The 16,032-nt window shown below is 42.7% G+C and overlaps 1 protein-coding gene across 4 annotated transcripts; it reads left to right on the top strand.

Annotated features, from left to right (window-relative positions):
• ESD (esterase D) lies at positions 1-15,496 on the top strand. Of its 4 annotated transcripts, none has more exons than XM_081906557.1 (9): positions 1-136; positions 4,133-4,208; positions 5,295-5,383; positions 8,207-8,305; positions 9,523-9,647; positions 10,528-10,647; positions 11,551-11,649; positions 13,136-13,303; positions 15,289-15,496. In XM_081906557.1, exons 2-9 carry the CDS (start codon positions 4,141-4,143, stop codon positions 15,367-15,369), a joined length of 849 nt encoding a protein of 282 aa, XP_081762683.1. In that variant the 5' UTR covers positions 1-136; positions 4,133-4,140; the 3' UTR covers positions 15,370-15,496. The 4 variants fall into 4 exon arrangements, with proteins under 4 accessions (XP_081762683.1, XP_081762684.1, XP_081762686.1 ...); XM_081906558.1 differs by having other exon boundaries at positions 5-136; positions 4,136-4,208; XM_081906560.1 differs by lacking the exon at positions 5,295-5,383 and having other exon boundaries at positions 67-136; positions 4,136-4,208.
• The last annotated feature ends 536 nt before the right edge of the window (positions 15,497-16,032 follow it).

The raw sequence follows: 16,032 nt of genomic DNA, 5'->3' as shown, positions 1-16,032 counted from the left end.
AGCGCGCGCGGGCGTGTGTGTGTGTGAGGTAAAAAGCAAACGGACCCTCGTCGAGAAAGGGAAGGCCAAGTTTTTGAGGGGAGTTTGGTGTCGCTTGACCCACCCGCGGAGCTCAAAAAGGCAGCTGGGGAGGACGGTAAGTGCCTCCAGGGAAAGGATAGCTCCCTCTTTTCCACACACCGCCATTGCTTCCCCTGGTGGCTGAGGCGGTTTGCAAAGCTTGCTTTTGTGTCTCTGTGTTGTGTGTCGGTCAGTTTTGGGGAATTAATTCCCTCCCCCCCACAATAATATTTATTATTTTTCATACATAAACATAACCAAAAAAGAGAGTTAAGAAAAGGAATAAAACGAAAAGAAAAAAAAGAATATAAAACATAAAATACATCAAATCACTACATAAGCTAAAACTTAATTAAAATCCATCTGTATAAACATATTACTTGACTTCCTCTAGTCTCTTCCATCTGAATTTCTTAGTGATTATATAGAGCAGTTTCCAATATTATTTCATAAAGCCATATCACAGTCATAATCATATTTCCTAACTTTTCTTATCGTACATTTTCTTATTTATTTATTTAATCTCCCCCCCACAATAATATTTATTATTTTTCATACATAAACGTAACAAAAAAAGAGTTAACAATAGTAAAAGAAAAAAAGAAAATGAAAAAAGGGAAAAGAGAAAAAAAGATAAAAGAATATAAAGAAGAAAAAGAATATAAAGAAAAAAGAATATAAAGAAAAAAAGAATATAAACAGTTTTTGGGAATTAATAAAGGAACCTGTTATATACTGAAGTTCTCACCCTGGGCCAGCAGGGGAATTCTGTAGATAGTTTTCTCTCAGGTCCACATATGCAAATAAGGAATTGAAAATTCAGTGATTGGATAGTTACAGAAAGTTGTTACTGTTGCATTGTAGTTGAGCTCTATATAATAAGCAGGCTGGCTGAACCCTTCAGCCCAGTTCTGTTCTGGGTCTGTCAATAAACAAGATCAGTCTGAAGAATCGCTGTGTCGTCTGATATGTTCACCCAAAACTTAACAGAACCAGTTTGTCCACTGCTGGCCAGGCAAAGTTTAGGTTTATTCCATTTACACTTCCCTTTATACTTAAGAGAATTGTAGTGTTGGAAGGGATCCCTAAGGGCCATCTAGTCCAGCCCCTTGCAAATGAAGGAATCTTTTGCCCACAGCTGTCCCCGGGGGGTCTCGAACCACCAGACCTTTGGGTTTATGGGAGTGGGGCGTTATTGGTTCGTTTTGGGTTTTTGTTCTCGTTTTTTACGTATTTTGTGCTTCTACAGTCATACCTTGGGTTACAGACGCTTCGGGTTGTGTGATTTCGGGTTGTGCACCGTGCCAAACCCGGAAGTACCGGAATGGGTTACTTCCGGGTTTTGGCGCATGTGCAGAAGCACTAAATCACGCTTTGCGCATGTGCCATAGCTGTCAACGTTTCCCTTTTTAAAAGGAAAATTCCCTTATTCCGAATAGGATTCCTCGCAAGATAAGTTAAAGGTGACAGCTATGGCATGCGCAGAAGCGCCGAATCGCAACCCTCGAGTGTGCACACGCGGCGCTGCGGGTTGTGAACGCTGCGGATTGCGAATGTGCTTCCCGCACGGATCACGTTTGCAACCCGAGCATCCACTGTATTCTGTTTTGTTATGCCATGAACAGCGGTATACAAATGTGATAAATAAAAAATAGCAGCCAGACACAGTGACCTGTAGCACCACACCCACACACCCCGGGTCTTCTGACTAAACAATAACTTTCTGACAGTAAGAGCTGTTCAACCACGGCGTGGATTCCCTCAGAAGGTAGTGGGTTCTTCTTCCCTGGAGGTTTTAAAGCAGAGGATGAATATCCATCTGTCACAGATGCTTTAGTTGAGATTCCTGCATGACTGGATGACCCTTGGGGTCCCTTCTAACTCTGCGGTTCTTTGATTCCCACTGGCTAAGAAGCCCTGAAAGGATTTATAACCAAAGTCAAAACAAAACAAAACCCACGGACAATAAAAAAATCACAAACATTTTAAAATGCAGGTTTAACAGTACATTACCGTACCCAGTTCCCACTGCCAGGCTATTTTATGCCCTTGGCAAGGCTATCGATTTGCATGCACACCAAAAATTGCTCACTGTAATTTTCAAAAATGAACATCTTGTAGAAATGATAAACAACTTCAAAATAAAAAACTAAAAATAAAATATTGTCAGAAATTTATAAGCTAAACTGTATAAAACTGTGCCCCTCAAAGGAGGTTTGCACCTTAGGTGGTTGTCTGGTTGGCCTAATGATAGCCCTGACCATATGTGGCAATAAAAGGGCGTGAAAGAGCACAAGCAGTAAAATGCTCCCCTGCCCTCAGACAGCACGGTTTCAACTCCCTGGCAGCAACTTCTCAAACACATTTGCTACAACTCCTATCCTTGCAAAATCTTTTCCAACCTGGCCAAAGGTTAGTTGAATGATTTGATTTTGGCAGGCTCTGTTCTGGATCCCCTCCCCTGCTAGGAATGTGATAGAATAGTAAAAGTTGAGTCCTGGAATACATTCTCTTCAGTGGCACAGCCACCTCCAGCTGCACCTTGGATTAAGGAAGAAAGATCTCATTGGATCAAACTGACCACTGTCCTTTTGACTGGGCATCACAGCAGTTTGGGAACCAAGACAGGAAACCCTGTTTTCTAGGCTCTGCCAACAGGCTTGTAAAATCAGGAAAACAAAGGCAAACTTCTCAAATGCAGCACACAGTTATGTCTCAGTTTTCTGCCTACTGAAATCTGAATCTTTATATTGAAGAATGTCTCTGTGTGTGTGTTGTGAATAACTAGGGGTGATGGCACTGTGAAGAAAAACTAGGTTGGTAGGAAAAATCCTTTATCTGTTGTAGAAGCTTTATGGTGCATTTACATGCATGCTTACTCCTACGTAAGCCCTCCTAAGTTTAATGCAACTCACCGTATTTTTTGCTCTATAAGACTCCCTTTTTCCCTCCTAAAAAGTAAGGCGAAATGTGTGTGCGTCTTATGGAGCGAATGCAGGCTGCGCAGCTATCCCAGAAGCCAGAACAGCAAGAGGGATTGCTGCTTTCAGTGCATAGCGATCCCTCTTGCTGTTCTGGCTTCTGAGATTCAGATTTCTTTTTCTTAGAATAGAATCATAGAATCATAGAGTTGGAATAGACCACAAGGGCCATCGAGTCCAACCCCCTGCCAAGCAGGAAACACCATCAGAGCACTACTGACATATGGTTGTGAAGCCTCTGCTTAAATACCTCCAAAGAAGGAGACTCCACCACACTCCTTGGCAGCAAATTCCACTGTCGAACAGCTCTTACTGTCAGGAAGTTCTTCCTAATGTTTAGGTGGAATCTTCTTTCTTGTAGTTTGGATCCATTGCTCCCTGTCCACTTCTCTGGAGCAGCAGAAAACAACCTTTCTCCCTCCTCTATATGACATCCTTTTATATATTTGAACATGGCTATCATATCACCCCTTAACCTCCTCTTCTCCAGGCTAAACATGCCCAGCTCCCTTAGCCGTTCCTCATAAGGCATCGTTTCCAGACCTTTGACCATTTTGGTTGCCCTCCTCTGGACATGTTCCAGTTTGTCAGTGTCCTTCTTGAACTGTGGTGCCCAGAACTGGACACGGTACTCCAGGTGAGGTCTGACCAGAGCAGAATACAGTGGCACTATTACTTCCCTTGATCTAGATGCTATACTCCTATTGATGCAGCCCAGAATTGCATTGGCTTTTTTAGCTGCTGCGTCACACTGTTGGCTCATGTCAAGTCTGTGGTCAACCAAGACTCCTAGATCCTTTTCACGTGTACTGCTCTCAAGCCAGGTGTCACCACATGTACTGCTCTCAAGCCAGGTGTCTTGTTTTCCTCCTCCAAAAACTAGGTGCGTCTTGTGGTCTGGTGCGTCTTATAGAGCGAAAAATACGGTACTCCCAGGTAAGTGTATATATTTTCAGCCTGAATTATCTTATTGTTATGAGGCTGCTGTAAATTCAGCTATGGAATTCAATACCATAAGATGTAGTGAAGCGTGTTTTACAAATTTAATAAATAAGTACAACTCTAAAACAGTTTTCCCCCTTTGTTTCCAGCAGAGATCATGGCCTTGAAAGAAATTTCTAGCAATAAATGCTTTGGTGGTTTTCAGAAAGTGTTTGAGCATGACAGGTAAATATTTTATTCATGTAATTTTTTTTAAAGGATATTTTACAACCCTGGGGTTAGGGTTGTATTCAACTAAGTCCTACTTAGTTGAGTAGACCCACTGAAATGAATGAACCTAAGTTAGCCATGTCCATTAACTTGAATTGATCTATTTTTGAGTAGGAATAACATTGGATGGCACCTTTATGCTGCAGGCCTATACCCACAGGGCAGTATTCAGCTAAATAAAAACACTAGTGCAAGGATTAGCACTAGTGTAAGGGGGTTTTCCCCCTCTCCTCCTGGACCAGCCCTGTGCCACAGCAGAAGCCTTTGGTGAAACCTACCCACTATCTATAACCCATAGCCACCAAAGTTTAGAAAATTTGTCCCTATGTGCTTGGGGCTAGACAACAGCTAATTACTAAACAAATGCATATTCATTTTGCCCCTTCCTGATGTTTTTTTTTTTGGCAGACAGCAATTTTGCATATAGCAGTTCTGTTGATATTTAGGCTTTGGTGTCATACCAAAGTACTGAGAAAACATATTTTTGTTCTTCAATGTTAATTACGTTTTTAGTAGCTTAACCATCACTACATCTTCCTTGCTTTTTCAGTGAAAGTCCAGTTGTCCATTGCAGGAGTGGGAAAGCTGTCTCCCTCCAGATGCTGTTGAACTCCAGCTCCCATCAGCCCTAACCAGCATGGTCAGTGGGCAGGGATGATGGGAGGTGTAGTCCAATATCTGGAGGGCCACAGATTAGCCACACACACCCCACTGTACTCCACTCTGTCCCTTCAGTCTCTATGCTCAGTCCCTCGTGTGTCTCCTTTTGCTTTCTTGGATGCTTAGGTAGACCCTCTTGTATAATCTGCATCCTGTCCCTTTTTGTGGCAGCTCCAATTGTCTGCTGCCTCTACTTGCCTTGACTGAATTAGTTGCTCTGATTTCCGTGGGGAAACAAAAACACGCCCAAGTAGTTAAATAAAGCATGCGGCTTGAGTGTTAGCCTCTGGCAACTCTGATGGGAGGTTGCGGTTTCTTATAAGCGACATTATTTTTGTCGGGTTTCGTTAGTCCATGTTAATTGCATTTTGTTGTCAACAGCGTTGAGCTGAAATGCAAAATGAAGTTTGGGGTTTATCTGCCACCGAAAGCAGAAACTGAGAAATGCCCTGTATTGTACTGGCTCTCAGGTGAGTAATCTGAAGTGGCCCATGAAAAAGATATTGCCAAAGGGGGTTAAAATTAATTCAAACATGTTGTAGGTGTGATTTCAATAGGCTTCTTATAGTTATTTCAGAGATTCATATACTACTTTCCATCAAAAAATTATCACAAAGTCTTTCCAGAAAGAGATCAAACAACAAATAAAATAATAAAATATATTTAAAAGAAATGAAAACATAAATTCTATGAAACAGCGCAAGGTCAAAACTCTATAGATCACAGCAAGCTAAATGGGCCCACCATAAGTCTGAAGCCTGGGGAAACAAAAGTGTCTTGAGGTAGTGACAGAAGCGTACCAAAAATGGAAACTTATATTGCATCCCTACACAGGGTGCAGCATCTGCCAGGGAGACAGCAAGAAGCCCCACTCCACCAATTTTATAGCCCAGACAAGATTGCAAAGTGTTTTTGTAGATTATCATCTAGATCAGGTTGGTCCAACTCGCAGCCCTCAATGCCTTTTTTGGCAGCCCTCTACACCATTTTATGCCCCGCTCCAGCTTGTGCCTCCTTCCCAAAGCTGGGTAAGCAAGGCTTTGGGCTTTGGGAAGGAGGTGTGAGGGCTCTGGGAGGGTCCTAGAGTCCTCCTGTCTCCTTCCCAAAACCTTGTTGGCACTTTCCCAGCTTTGGGAAGGAGGTGGGAGGGCTCTGGGACCCTGCCAGAGCCTCATAAAGGTAAAGGGACCCCTGACCATTAGGTCCAGTCATGGCCGACTCTGGGGTTGCGAGGCTCATCTTGTTTTATTGGCTGAGGGAGCTGATGTACAGCTTCCGGGTCATGTGGCCAGCATGACTAAGCCGCTTCTAGCGAACCAGAGCAGCGCACGGAAACGCCGTTTACCTTCCCGCTGGAGTGGTACCTATTTATCTACTTGCACTTTGATGTGCTTTCGAACTGCTAGGCTGGCAGGAGCAGGGACCGAACAACGGTAGCTCACCTCGTAATGGGGATTCGAACTGCCGACCTTCTGATCGGCAAGTCCTAGGCTCAGTGGTTTAACCCACAGCGCCACCCACGTCCCTTGCCATAGCCTCATACCTCCTTCCCAAAGCCCAACACCTTGCTTATTCATTTTTGGGGGGGGGGGGGAGGCAGCACAAGGACTGGCAGCGGAGTGTCAGTTTTGACTTGCTCCCCTTGCTCCATGTGGCAAAATAGTTTGCGGTCCACAGGTTCCATGTCTGAGTGCTATTGTGGTCCACTTGGTATGAAAAGCTGGACTGCCCTGATCTAGATACATGTGTGATTCAGTGATAAAGCCAGACTGCCTTGCTTTTGCTGTCAGCTGAGCTTCGATAAAGGCTTATAGATAAGATAATTTGCGGCACATCTCTTTCTGCAAGATGCTGTTAGGCTCTGGACAAAATCTGACACCCTAAGAGACTCATGTTTTTGTGTTAAATTAGAGGTTTCCTTACAACTGCTTCAGCCAGAATTTAGAGAATCAGTGTTGAAGTTCACACCCAGGTGGCATCTTGCTCCAGTGAGAAAGGTGCTGTATGACTAATGAGGTGTCACATAGCCCTTTAAGGTGTTTATACACCACATAATAAACAAAGAATAGACGGTCACTCACCCACATGTGGTAGGATTGTGCATTAGTGCCAGATGTTTATTCTAAGATGTTTGACAGAATATTTGTAATAGTCCAATGGATCACACACCCTGTTCCAACTTGGCACTGCTCTCCCTAACTAACGGCCCTCAGATCATTATTTGTCATGTCCTACTTTTTGGTAGGAACTGCCCTTATGAAGATTGCTAAAAATTGGTAGGCTCTTTTCAAATCTGCCACTCAGGGAAGACACTCCAAAAACTGGCAAACAGCACAGTCAGAAAAACTGGCAGTAAATTGGTCAGTGTGATTGCAAAGAAAGAACTTTGCATAAAAATCTGTTTTCCCTTCTTATATGTGCCTGTGGATATTCTTAGCTTCCTGCTACTGGTATTATTAGGATTAATTTAAACATGGTAGCATTTCAGGTCTAGTGGAACTTTCTTTACTCTTCAGCAATGAATGAGACCTTATGTGCAATAAAATAAATATTCACTGTCAACACAATGTCTTTTTTGTTTTCTTTGTCTACCGGTACATTAATAAAAATGTAATGAAGAAAATGTTTACTAAACAACCCTGAAATTAAACAGTAATTGAATAACCTTTGCATGGTGGCAGAATTAGAAATAAATTGTAAAAAATCAGATATTTTATTCCATCATATTCCACCGAAAGAACAGCAGAGAAATAATCAAATGCTTTGAATATTCCACTTTGCCACATGCAATTTATGTATCTGAGAGTCCAGATTATAAACAAACAAACAAATAGGCTGACAGTAGCAAGTTATGGCCCTTTGTGGGGGGAAATTCTGAAAATTAAAGGGGAGAAGCTGTCATTAATTGGTTGTATAACAGCAATTAAAACTATTGTTCCTAGGTTTACTTATCTTTTCCAGTTCTTCCTAGGGGAGACATTTAGCTAAGGGAACAGCTAAATGAGTGGCAAAAATGCTTGGAATCTTTCTGAAAGAAAAAACCTGGAACAACAACAAAAAGCCCTGTTATATAAACATCTATCACTGGGAGGAAGGGGAAATACATTTTTTGAAGTTTGAGGCTAATCAATTTAGACACTTAGGCCTAACAATATCAAAAGATATAAACAATGGTTCAAAGTGGAAAGTGCATCCTCTTACTTTTGGGCTAAAACACGCTCACTTGGATCGCTTCTGAGCCAGAACCCTATTGGCAGTGCTCTTACCATTACAATGCTCTTCTGTCTTTTCAGGATTAACGTGCACAGAACAAAATTTCATAACGAAAGCAGGTTTCCATCAAGCTGCAGCTGAACAAGGCCTTGTTGTGGTTGCCCCAGATACCAGCCCACGTAAGTGCTAGGCTAATGAACATCAAATTAATTGCTTTTAATTATTGCTGTTACGCAGCTGTGTGTATTACTAGTAAGTTAAGCCAAACTTTGTATACAAACCTAGAATCTTGTCCATTTGTCCTTTATTGTCACCTGTGTGCAGTGAAATTAAACGAGCCCCCCCCCCACTCAATCTTGTTTGCGTTCTGTGTGCTTGTCGGAAATAAATTACAGTGGTACCTAGGGTTACATACGCTTCAGGTTACAGTTGCTTCAGGTTACAGACTCTGCTAACCCAGAAATAGTACCTCGGGTTAAGAACTTTGCTTCAGGATGAGAACAGAAATCGTGCTCTGGCAGCGCAGCGGCAGTGGGAGGTCCCATTAGCTAAAGTGGTGCTTCAGGTTAAGAACAGCTTCAGGTTAAGAACGGACCTCCAGAACGAATTAAGTTCTTAACCCTAGGTACCACTGTACACTATTTTTTCTCCATTCAGCAGCCCAACAGCCCATGGATAAAAACTGTTCTTTAACCTGTTGGTGCGGCTGACTATATTTCTGTATCTCCTGCCTGAAGGTAGGAGATTAAAGAAGTGCTGGCCAGGGTGTTAGTCGTCCCTAAGAATTTTCCTTGCTCTCCTGAGGCAGCGGTCTCCCGCGATGTCATCTAGCGAACTCCCATTATGTCATGTGCTGTATTCGCCACCCTCTGTATGGACTTCCTGTCCTTGGCTGTCAAACCAGAGGACCACACTGTTATACAGTATGAAAGGACACTTTCTATGGTGGCCCGGTAAAAGGAGATCTTCAATTTTTGTTTAACATGGTTCTTTCGCAAGACCCTGAGAAAATGGAGTCTCTGTTGGGCCTTCCTAACCAACAGATGTTTTCCTGTGCAATTCCAGTACTTGCCAGATCAGCACAGATACAGTATTGATAAGCAGATTTTCCTGTAAATGCATCTTCCTCCTGGGTGGTGCGGAACAGCACACATTTAAGATCTGCCTTTTATTTCCCCACAATTGGCTAGACAGTTGCATGCGCTTTTAGCTCTTCATCTAACAAAGTCCATCCACGTGTGCAAGGTTTTCCTCGTTACCAGGTAGACTATTCTGCCTGGCAACCCTTTGCCAAGCAAAGAGAGGCATTCACATAAAGCCCCTTGAACATAAAGGAAAAGTGCCCCTCCTCTGCTGTGAATGGTGATTATCAGCGTAGACTTTCTTTCCATGGTAGGTGGATGCAGTATTAAAGGAGAAGACGAGAGCTGGGATTTTGGCACTGGAGCTGGTTTTTACGTGGATGCCACTGAAGATCCGTGGAAAACGAATTATCGCATGTATTCTTACATAAAGGATGAGGTGACTTGGCTTGGTTAATTGTGCCTGTGTACAATTCTCTTGATGTAAATATAGAATGGGATATAATACAAGGTGTGGGTTCCCCAATTTTTTCTTCCCCCATCCTTCTACTGTAAGTCTAATGGTCAGATACATATGCGTATCCTTCTGCATGAGCTTTCGTGTGCATGCACACTTCTTCAGATACACACGAAAGCTCATACCAAGAACTGACTTAGTTGGTCTTTAAGGTGCTACTGGAAGGATTTTTTTTTGTTTTGACTATGGCAGACCAACACGGCTACCTATCTGTAAACGTATCCTTCTGGACACAGAGAGAAAAATCTGACACCCAACTGTGTCCATATTGGCAAGATCTGGCATTGGTACTTGTGCTTTATCTCTGAGAAAATAAGGCACCTGTAAATTTGTCCTGCATTTTCTCACCTGCACTCCAGCTCTGAGGTTCTAATGTTCTGCTCTGAGAAATTCTGTAATATGGTACCCAGTAATTCCTTATGAACTTTTACCATCCTCCCTAACTTTGCCCAACATCACCAAAGGCAAGCAAAAGGCTTGGTGTCTCTTTAAGTATGCAGGCAATAGCACTGCATCTTTAAACTTGCTCTGCCTTCATATACTTGCAAGGACCCCTGAAACTGTTATAGTAAAATCTCCCCAAGTTGAGTAGTTTATTGTTAGTCTCCCTGTTTCTTTGTAGGCAATATATCCCACAGAAAGCTTACTGGGCAGCATGTGTGCTGCTGTTTGATAAAGTGTTGGACAAAGGCAAGAGTCATTGCTCTCTAGAGAAGGACCCTAGTTGTATTTTATTTTTATCCTGTGTAGGTCAAAATGTTAATATACTCACATCTATTTCCTTCCCATTGACGTCTTCCAGTTACCTAATCTGATAAATGCCAATTTCCCAGTTGACTCTGGGAGGATTTCTATTTCCGGCCATTCAATGGGGGGTCATGGTGCTCTAATCCTCGCTCTGAAGAATCCCGGAAAATACAAGGTAAGATTCTGAATTCTTTAATGTATATTGAATAAAGTAAAGGAATTAGATAATGATGCAAAGAGAGATAATGTTAAGAAAATTTACCCTGAAAAAGTAAGAGATGCACTCACCTTTATCAGTGCGGTTTTTAAATCAGTGGTCAAATTCAGTGCAGTTTTGAAAGGTTCAGTGCACCATCTTGATTCAAAATGTTGTCTGATTGTATTCAAACATAGACAAAAACCTGCTCCTTGATGTCAGGAACCATAATGTAAAATTTAGTTATGCCATTTTAGGAGATGTCCAAATACATATCAAACAACTTTCCAAAATACAGTGGTACCTCAGTTTTCAAATGTAATCTGTTCCGGAAGACCGTTCGACTTCCGAAATGTTCAAAAACTGAGGCGCAAAGGGCAGTCGGCAATTTAAATGGGGGAAATTGGGGGGAAACTCAGTGAAAGCTGTTCAACTTCTGAAAAGTGTTCAAAAACGGAAGCAATTACTTCCGGGTTTTTGGCGTTAGAAAAACGAAACGTTCAGCTTCTGAGATGCTCAAAAAAACGAGGTACCACTGTATATAGTAGATTGGCATTCTAGATGTTTACAATTAATAGGCGGTGCAAATTGAAGTATGGCACAATCCTTTGAAGATATATTAATAAATGGGGACAGAAACAAATAAAGTAAATAAAAATTGTGTTATGTCTGTACATGTCCGTACACCAGGACAAGATGGGTTTGCACTGTCCTTTCCTACACATGACAAAAGGTGAAAATGAGCAGCTGTTTTCTAGAACCATGCTGTTTTCTACAACTTTACAAATGCAGTTTTTAAAAATTGAGAGTTGCTGGGGAAAATCTAGATTCAGATATTAACACAGTTGCTTTGTTTTCCTTGAATCTTCCATTTCTGACTAGTCTGTTTCAGCCTTTGCGCCAATCTGCAACCCAATTCAGTGCCCGTGGGGGAAGAAAGCTTTTAGTGGATACCTGGGGTCGGATGTAACCAAATGGGAGGTACGTACTGGAAATATCAGCATGGTGTAGAATAACCACAGAAGCACCATCAAACTGCTTCATCAATATAGATTTTTTTTAAAAAAGGCAAGGCAGGTTGGGCGCAGTCGAAAAGCGGTATAAAATTATATAGTCATGGGAAAAAGGAAGTGCACTCTCTTTGGATTCTGTAGTTTTACATATCAGGACATATTAATGATAGTCTGTTCCTTAGCAGGTCTTAAAATTAGGTACACGCCATGATTTATTTAACGTTGTGTGGCTTGCGTGCATGACGCAAGCATGTCGTATAGCGTGTGCAAGTGAGGTGAGCACATTGCGTGGCATGTGTTCATAGTCACCATGGAATTTTGAGGGGGCCCGGCCCTCTCCTTAGATATGGGAGGGCCTTAGCCCCCCCAATTCCCTCTAGGCGGCGCCCTTGCTGGCATTGCTTACTCCTGTACATTTCATTCTTGTGGTTGTAACACTGCAAAGCCTTCTGGAGTGCAGGAGGAATGGTGGTTCCTGGCAGAAATGTTTCCAGCATTCTCCCGTGTTGGAGTTGGAAAATAAGAAAATGCGGTAGCTCATAAAGAGCAAGCAAGCCAGAATTGTGTCACTTTCCTTGGCTGCTCCCAATCTCTGGTGCAGAACATTTTCCAAGACAGGCCAGGAAATAGTGGCAGAGTTAAGTTTTCACGGGGAAGGGCAAACGGGCTCCTGAACACATTCACTCTACAGCAAATCTGCCTCTTTGGCTGCTACTGTTACACTTAAAAGTCCACTTTCTTGCTCACAGTGATGTCATTGTTACCAGTCAACCAAGGAATGGCCAAAACTCCATCCATCAGCATAAATCATTTTATCTGCTGTTGACTTTCTATTTGTTATGTCCACTGCAAAATAAATCTGTGTGTAATATGAATACTGAAGACAGGCAGGTAACCGTGTTACCAATAACTAACTTAGTTGGTCTCTAAGGTGCTACTGGAAGGATTTTATTATTTTAATGTTTTATATTACTTATTTTATTTTGTTATGAATACTGAATGTGAGCCTGGTCAGCGTTGCATTTTAATTTGGAATTGACTGTAAATTGGATAGGAATTGTGACTCTTTCTGTTGGTCATTGTTTTTCCAGTATTGTGAGATCTTGGGCTTATCCACATTTACCTTTTGCCCTGCTATTTTCAGGCACAGGCTCGTGCTTTAAAGCTGCGTGTCCAAGCACTGCCTCCCCCACTGGTTTCCGTGCGAAAACCCACTCCTTAAAGCTGAAGTGCAATGAATGGCAATTCGAATTTTCTGTGGATTGCCCTTTGCTCTGCTTTCGCTTTGAAGAGCGGTTTTTGCAGGGAAAGCTCTGAAGCCTACAGAGAGCAATCAGACACAGAGCGTTAAAATGCAGATTATGCCTGGAAAGTCTGGAGGAAAGGTCAATATCGATAACCTCTTGTCTGGATGCTGCAGTTTTTAGAAGTGAATGTATCTATATCCGTTGCAGGCTTACGATGCTACACATATTGTGAAATCCTACAAAGGCCCCTCTTTGGACATTCTGATAGATCAAGGCAAAGACGACCAGTTCCTTACAGCAGGGCAATTGCTGCCTGATAATTTCATTGCTGCCTGCACAGAGCGCAAAATCCCAGTGGTCTTCAGAATGCAGCAGGTAATGTCCTAAATGTTTTGTGTCTTGTGTTAAGTTTTCAGTAGTAAAGGTTGATGATGCTTCTCTTTGCCTCCTGAGGCAGCATTATTATCATTTTCAGGTTTATTTAGATATTGTCTGTTCCCCTCTCTCATTCACTCAAACACATCCCAAAAATACCCCACTACACCAGTTTAAAGAATAGTACATTCTTTTAAAGAACTAAAAATAAATCAGCAAAACAACCCAAAACAGTTTCAAACAAATAAAGAGCAAACAGTAAACAAACAAACAAATGCTACTTGTTAATTCCTGACGGCTTGACAAAATAAAAACAGCTTTTCCTTATGGAAGAGAGTCCATGAACAGTAGTTAAAAAGGCCCCCATCAGAACCTGAAGGGAATCTGCATAGGCCTTGTGTAATAGAAACGTTTTCAGCAGGCATTTATAGTTGGCTAAGAAGGTGCCTGCTGAATCTCTCTTGAGTGGATGTTCATAGGTAAAAAAAGGTAAAGGACCCCTGGACAGTTAAGTCCTGTCAAAGGTGACTATGGGGTTGTGGTGCTCATCTCGCTTTCAGGCTGAGGAAGCTGGCATTTGTCCACAGACAGCTTTCTGGGTCATGTGGCCAGCATGACTAAACTGCTTCTGGCACAATGGGACACCGTGACAGAAACCAGAGTACACGAAACGCCCCGCCACAGCAGTACCTATTTATCTACTTGCACTGGTGTGCTTTCGAGCTGCTAGGTTGGCAGGAGCTGGGACAGAGCAACAGGAGCTCAACCTGTCAAGCGGATTCGAACCGCTGGCCTTCCGATCAGCAAGCCCAAGAGGCTCAGCGGTTTAGGCTACCCCTCTGGATGTTCATAGGACTGGGTTGATGGCATTAAAGGCTCAGTTTCTCATTGTCCTCCAACGAGCCTCACCAGCTTGGGAGATGAATAACAATGCTCCTGACTGAGCTGAGGTACAAGGTTTCAGCCAGTCCCTGAGGTACCCTGGACCTAAGTTGCTCAGGGCTTTGTAATTTAATACAAGAACCTTCAACCTGGCATGATCCCATTTCTGAAACCCCGGAGAGCTGCTGCCAGCCATTGTAAATGGGTCAGTGATGTAACTCAGGATAAGGCAGCTTCCTGAGTTCCTGAGTTCTGCTCTGCATGCAGAAGGTCCCAATTTCAATCCCCAGGTAGGGTTGGGAACCTTCCCTTATCTGAAGCCCTGGAGAGCCACAGCCAGCCATTACTGAACAGGATGAAGCCTTTTTCTTGAATTGTGGGCGCTGTGGGTTAAACCACAGAGCCTAGGACTTGCCGATCAGAAGGTCGGCGGTTCAAATCCCCTGCTCCTGCCAACCTAGCAGTTCGAAAACACATCAAAGTGCAAGTAGATAAATAGATACCGCTCTGGCGGGAAGGTAAACGATGTTTCTGTGCGCTGCTCTGGTTTGCCAGAAGCGGCTTAGTCATGCTGGCCACATGACCCGGAAGCTGTATGCCGGCTCCCTCGGCAAATAAAGCGAGATGAGCGCTGCAACCCCAGAGTCGGCCACGACTGGACCTAATGGTCAGGGGTCCCTTTACCTTTACCTTTAATGTACCAAAGGATTGCAATACTGTGCAATATGTACACTTATATCCCTCTGTCAGTCTACAAGGGCACATTCTTAAGTTGTTCTGGCAAGTTTCCTTTAAAGGTAGATGATACCTTCCTCTGTCAACAGAGAGATAGATGATGATTAGATAATATATTACACTGAATGCGTACTCTCAACCTAAGGTGAATTTTCCAGCTACTTTGTTCTTGAGTACTGCTGCGGGAGGCAGTGGAAGATAGGCGTGCCTGGCATGCTCTGGTCCATGGGGTCACGAAGAGTCGGACACGACTAAACCACTAAACAACAACAACAACTGCTGCCTCTGAATAGCGCTGTAAAAAACAATGCTTTTGAAGACATGTTGGCTACATATTTGACCATTTGATTTCTTTTTTCCCTTCCCAGGGCTATGATCACAGTTACTACTTTATAGCAACATTCATTAACGACCATATCAGGCACCATGCAAAATACCTCAATGCTTGAGTATCTCCTGACAGTACAAAACAATTGAAGATAATCAGTGGAAATTAACAACGAAAAAGTACGTGAATAATCAGTGTATTGAAATGAAGTCCTAATTTTATGCCTCAGAATAAACACTTGGAATATGCCTTGTCTGATGTGAATTAATTTAATCATGTTTGGGAATATAGCTGTAAAGTTACCATTCTGAGTTGAAAGCATTTCTAGTTACAGTGGTACCTTGGGTTACATACGCTTCAGGTTACAAACGCTTCAGGTTACAGACTCCGCTAACCCAGAAATAGTACCTCGGGTTAAGTACTTTGCTTCAGGTTAAGAACAGAAATCGTGCTCTGGCGGCGCAGCGGCAACAGGAGGCCCCATTAGCTAAAGTGGTGCTTCAGGTTAAGAATATTTTCAGGTTAAGAACAGACCTCCGGAACGAATTAAGTTCTTAACCCAAGGTACCACTGTATATTATAGCTACACTGCTTTATCCAAACTATAGAACTGGCAAACATCTTCCCCTGTTTGTGTGGGGCTTGCTCATGGTTGTGTGTGTCAACGCAAGCCTGCTTGTAACAGGGGAAAAAGATATTTTGAAAGTGGTATTTTGGATCCTGCATTCAAAACTGGAATTTAGGCTTCCTGGCAGAACACACAGAATCAACCCCCCGCCCCGTT

The sequence above is a fragment of the Podarcis melisellensis genome (genome assembly GCF_964234715.1).
Source record: "Podarcis melisellensis genome assembly, chromosome: 3".
Lineage (NCBI taxonomy): Eukaryota > Metazoa > Chordata > Lepidosauria > Squamata > Lacertidae > Podarcis > Podarcis melisellensis.
This window is presented reverse-complemented; position numbering and strand designations above follow the sequence as displayed.